Raw genomic sequence first — 5,840 nt, forward strand, 5'->3', positions numbered from 1 at the left:
CTGGGTCTTCATCCCCTGCATTGGAAGATGGATTCTTAACCACTGGACTACCAGGGAAGTCCCCCAAAATTTAAATCATTGAGTGACTTCTGCATACAGGGATCAACTGCCTGTCTAGCTGGAGGATATTTTACAAATTAGTTCATGTGGAGCTTGGCAATGCAAGACTCTTGTGTCTCTGAATTTCCATAAACCTCTACTTTGAAGAGTGAATGGGGAACTTCCAAGCATCAAGAAGTTGCATGATAATGGGGCGAGAGTTTGGATTTTGCAGTGAGACAAATTTGGCTTGGGTTCTAGAGAGAATGATCACTCCTTTGATAATTAGAAGTCATCTATTCAGGGCTTCCTTGGTGGCTCAGTGCTAAAGAATCTACCTACCAATGCAGGAGACATGGGTTCAATGATGTCTGATGTCTGATGGGTTCCATGATGTCAATGATCAGGGATTTTCCCAGATCAGGGATTTTCCCACATGCAATAGAGCAACTAAGCCCATGCACCGCAGCTACTGAGCCTGTGCTCTAGAGCCCAGCAGCCAAAACTCCTGAGCCCACGTACCTCAGCTACCGAAGGCCGTGCACCCCAGAGCTGGTGCTCCACAGCAAGAGAAGTCACTGCAATGAGAAGCCCATCCACCACAGACAGTAGCACGCACTTGCTGCAACTAGAGAAAAGCCCATTTTTTGTTATGGCATGAAATTTGTAGGGGTAGGAAGCATTCCTCTAACATCTCAAATTACACACTTTAACTAAATGTTGATTATAGTGACTGGTGAGCTGCTTTGCCTCTTTAGCTCAGATTCAGTTCTGTTCAGTCATAAGGGAAACAATTCATTTATTCTTTTCAGAGTCCTTCCACACCCATAACCTCACAGCTCTCTGAGAAGCCTGATTTGTTAGAATTGTCCCATTTCAGTCAGGAAAACTGAGCTCCAAAGAGATTTGTTGAAGGCAGAGCTCTTTCTTCTGTATCTTTTATGTGACCACTATTTATGAGCACCTTCCATGTCCAGACATGGAATAGGCACTGGAGACATAAGGGTATAAATACTGGGGCAGGGGGAGGGGCGCAGAGATCAATATCTGTTAGCTGAAGGATTTGTTGTGACCCACCTGGCTTCTTGGAATCTTTTAATTGATGGAAATCGAGAAGAGGTCCGGTAAGATTTCTTAATTCAGGCAAGTCTTTATTGGGACATCAGAGAGCGAAAACAAGTAACGGTTTTTCTTGCTCACTTGCTTGGGGGACTGGTGAGCTGGTCCTTTGTGTGGAGTGAGGTTGGGGATGAGTCCAGGGGGCTGGAGGGGTGGCTTGAGTGATCTGCCCACCTCCTTGGCCCTGCTGTGTGCAGAGTACATGTGTAGTACCCTGTTTTTGCTCCACTTCACATCTCAGAAGTGGCAGTTGGGTTTTTGGGCTTTTTGTATCTTATTGTTCATAATTTGCCCCAACTGCTCATGTGGACAGTTATTTTTAGTACCTTATGGATACTTTGTATTCTGTTGCTCTAGGAGCCGTTAGTCCAGGTGCAAGCCCTGAGAAACGGGTCCCAGTTCCCAGATCCCAGCTTGTCTCATTGTTATCTGAAATTTGAGAAGGCAATCAGTAGAGAGTTTCACAATTCCCTGGGAGTCCAAGAGTGGGAGAACTAGCGGTGCATTTCCCAACATCTTACCTAAGAATCCAGGACTAAATAGCATCCTTGCAGTTGACCTTTTAACCCCATCTCCACTAACAAGGCTAAGGGACGTGGCGCCCCCACAATGTTCAGGGTTCAGATGGACACCTGAGATAGTTTTCTCATAAGCCTGCAGACATATCCCAGGCCAGCCTCTCCTCTGTTTTTTCCCTGGCAGTTATTTCAGTGACCTTGCCATCTTGCCCGGGATAGGAATGAGCCACTGCCTCTCTAGTATCAAGCTTCCTGGTCTCTGACTTCCTGTTTATGCCATGGAAGCTGGGAGGGGCCAAAGAAATGCTGGTGAGGCCACACCCACTAGTGAAGGTATAAATTGGGAGGTCTGGCCATCAGCATCACCCCTGCCCTCACCATGAAGCTCAGTGGCCTCTTCCCCTTTATGCTTCTTGCCCTGGGAACTCTGGCACTTTGGGCTGTGGAAGGTGCTGAAAATGGTGAGTTGGAGATACCTTGGTACCATCTTGGCTGCAACGTCAGAGGTGGTGTGGGAAGGTACCCTTCTCTAGACTGTGAACTCTGAGCTTAGCTTCAGGAGATGTCCCTGGGAGTGTATTCATGTCCACCTGGGCTCCAGGGTCTCTGTGAGGGCTTCTGAGCATCTGAAAATTCTTCTTTTACTCTGCCATTTGTCAGCCCAGGTCTCACTCCATTGCTGTTCTTATTCCTCTCTCTCCCTGCCTTATTTCCTAGTCTCTGGTACTCCAGGCATCAGTCTGACTCTTGCTGATTCTTTCCATTAATCTGTTTTCCTGCCTCAGGCTCTAGCTCTCCTCCTGCCCAGTCAGTTCCATTTATCTCTGTTTAGTTCCCTCCATCTCCATTATCCTCAGCCTTGCTTACTCCCTATGTGTAGCCTTTGCTTTTGTCTGAGGCCAGAAACCTTGGCTGGGAGCCCTGTGCCTTTCTCCTGACCATGTGTGTGATTTCATCAAGCTTGTCCAGACGGGGCTTCCCTTCGGACTTTGTGGACAGTCACCTGGGCGAGGATCACTGCTGGAGAGCAGTGCTTTGTCCAGGAGCTGTGATGGCCTACTCAACACCCAGCCCCCTCCAAACTCTTGAACTTCTCTTCAAAAGCTTTGAAAGCTGGGGCCTGCCCTCCTAGAAAAACTACCCAGTGCTTTGGAGATGAGAAACCCAAGTGCAGTAGTGACTGGCAGTGTCCACACAAGAAGAAATGTTGCCTTGACACTTGCGGAACCGAATGCCTGGACCCTGTCAATGTCACAAACCCAGGTGAGAAGGTTGAAGAGCTGGTGGGGAGGAGTGGAACGAAGGACACAGCCTTGGGGAGACGGGGGTGGGTCCTGCCAGGCCTCCTCCTTGCCAAGAATTGTTGAGCCAAGTTTGTCAGGAAGTCATCCAGCCCCAGACAGGAAGTTACTCACTTGGCTGGTAAAGCAGCTAGTCTGCCAAAAGGTCAGTTTTGCAGGTAATGGTCATCTGGTCATTCAGATAGCCAGGCAGTAGGCAGCCACCCCACCACTCAGCACTGGACAACTGGCCTCCTGCGTTGACTGAGGGTTTGATGTCAGAGGAGAAACAGATCCTGTGTTCAGGGGGTACTTCCTGGCCTCAGGACGGACGTGGAGGTCATGGACACAGGGGGATTCTCTCTGCTCAGGCTAGGGCAGGGGCTGCGGCCCAGAAGTGGGGGGGGGGTGATGTGGAAGGCCTAAGCCTTCTAACCCATGACTCTACTCTCTCCAGTTAAGAAGAAGCCTGGGACGTGTCCATTGGTCCATGGCCAATGTCTGATGCTTAAACCCCTCAATCACTGTGAGACAGACAACCAGTGCGTAGGTACATTAAAGTGCTGCAAGGCTTTGTGTGGGAAAGTCTGCATTTCCCCTGTGAAAGGTAAGGAGGGGCTGGGGCAGACTGACCTCCCTCCCTCCAACTCTCTCTGTCTCACCCCTCTGAAGTTCCCAGCATATGAACAGGGGACTCCTGATCCCAACCCCAAGCAGAGTTTCTGCCAGACTCCGTGGTCTTCAAGAGCCCTCTCTCCCAGGCTTCAGGGCAAGAATTTCCATAGGATGGCTCATGGCTTTGATTCTATCCCAGCCCTTCTGAGTAAGGGTCCTGGGCAAGTAACTCTCAGTCTCAGCTTCCTTATATGTAAAATGGATATAATGAACTTGAAAGTGCATTGTCAAAAGTACTGTTCAGTATGTGTTATTAAGGTTATTTCCAGGATGTTGTTTAGGGTCAAAGCCCAAGGGATCAGTGGATTTTGAGGATAATCCAGCTCAAGGCTCTGATTTATAGAGTTTTCTAGTAAAATAGAGGCTTGTACTCAGCCTCCTGACACCAAGACTCATTCCAATCTATCAGCATCTTGCTATTTTCTCTATCTCAAGGGATTTCTTGGAGGGGAGAATGTGAAGATGACTCGGGTGGTTCCGATATTGAAGCCCTGATCTCATTTTCTCTCCCAGCCTGATTGCTGCCATTTGGGAGAGTCTCTGGATTCCTACTCTGTGTGGTGTGGGAATTCCATTTCTACGCCCAGTCTTGGATCACTCCTTGGCAAGACTTGGTTCTAACACCAATATCTTCTTTGCAGAAGAAGCCAACAAATGCCTGTTGACTTATCAATAAAAAAATGAGCATGTTTCTCTCTGTACATACTGCTTCTGTGATACATTGGGGAGGATAAGGTGGGTGGGTAGTGATAAGGAAATATCTGGATAAGAGGCTTCCCTCCTACAGATATGGAGCGGACAAAAGAGGCTTAGGAGCTAGTCACATCATAGTTCACATCATAGTTCTGAAAAGACTCAGCTCTGTGATTTGGGACAAACAACTTTATCTCTAACATCTTAATCTCTTAACTTGCAAAGTGGTGATAAAAATCAGTTTCTCACTGTGTATGGAGCACTGGTATATGCAATGCAAAATGAATAGCAATGTTAAGGGGCCACTGCAGGCTCTCAAAAAATGGTGGATACTTGCCTTCTGCGGTGATCTTGAGCCTCTTTCATTTCTTCTCTCTCCCAAGACACGGCTGCTTCTGTCTTAAAATAAGTGTTGAGCAGAACAACATGAACTGATTATCAGTCCTGCGGGAGGACTCCAAACACTTCTGTCTGTCCATTGTATTGGGTTGACCAAAACATTTTGTTCGCATCTTTCCATAACATCCTGCAAGACAAAACCCAAATTTTTTTTGCCAACCCAATATATTGATATCAGAATCTCCAAGGAAAGCAAAAACATAATCAAGCATTGGGTGAAACAATGCTTCAACCCCATAAGATACATCCACAGTGGGCTTTGATCTCCCATGGCCAGGGAGTCTTTCCTGGCAGCTGACGCTGGGCAATTTACCTACATGCCCTCCTCTCATGTAATGGTAAAGGGACTCCACCCCGTTCTTTACTTGCTGAGGACAGATGCAGCTGTGGCGTTGACCAGATGCCCAAGGGCACACACACACAAAATGAAGGAGCATGTGTTGAGGTTGAACCAGGGGAAGGTACTTCTACACATGCAGTAAGTCTGGCACAGGCTGTGTGGACTCTATCTCTTGGTAAGCAAGTATCATATTTCAGGTCGAAGACCCCTTCTTCTGCAGTGGGGGATGCATGCTTGAGACTGCCTTTCCCAATAATAGGAATATTGTCACGGTAGGTCACTTGGAGGATATGTTCTTGGCCAGAAACACAGGAGGGTGATATTGTTCTCCACTCAGTGGAGCGGAAAGTAATAAGAGCTGAAATTCCTAGAGCTAGGGCCAAGTAAGGAAATTTGCTCCATATTTTTCTGTGCTCTATGAATTCTAAAGTAAACAGAGAACTTAATTAGATAATGATTTTTTTAAAAAGACAAAACAAAATTGTAATTCAATCCTCTCCTGAAAAATGTCACAGGTCGAAGAAAATAGTCCATACAACTTGAACCAATATGCTAAGAGCAACAATTGCATGTATTAAATTCACCATTTCAGAGATGAGGGGAAAGGAGAAGAGGCACTGAATTCATATTTTATGAGTCATTCATTTCATGTTAATTTCATATATTTCATTTTATTCATTTTAGCCACCCTCCAAGTTGACTTCCAATGATCCTCACCTCTTGGTATTCACACCCTAATGTGGTCCCCTCCCACATTTTTGCACAGTTGGTCTGTGT

The 5,840-nt window shown here is 46.8% G+C and overlaps 1 protein-coding gene across 1 annotated transcript; it reads left to right on the plus strand.

Annotated features, from left to right (window-relative positions):
• The first annotated feature begins 1,979 nt into the window (after nt 1–1,979).
• Nucleotides 1,980–4,332, plus strand: LOC102401606 (antileukoproteinase). The gene is made up of 4 exons (XM_006077626.3): nt 1,980–2,137; nt 2,781–2,939; nt 3,414–3,563; nt 4,145–4,332. Exons 1-4 carry the CDS (start codon nt 2,056–2,058, stop codon nt 4,147–4,149), a joined length of 396 nt encoding a protein of 131 aa, XP_006077688.1. The 5' UTR covers nt 1,980–2,055; the 3' UTR covers nt 4,150–4,332.
• Nucleotides 4,333–5,840: the final 1,508 nt, after the last annotated feature.

The sequence above is a fragment of the Bubalus bubalis genome, chromosome 14 (genome assembly GCF_019923935.1).
Source record: "Bubalus bubalis isolate 160015118507 breed Murrah chromosome 14, NDDB_SH_1, whole genome shotgun sequence".
NCBI classification, from domain to species: domain Eukaryota; kingdom Metazoa; phylum Chordata; class Mammalia; order Artiodactyla; family Bovidae; genus Bubalus; species Bubalus bubalis.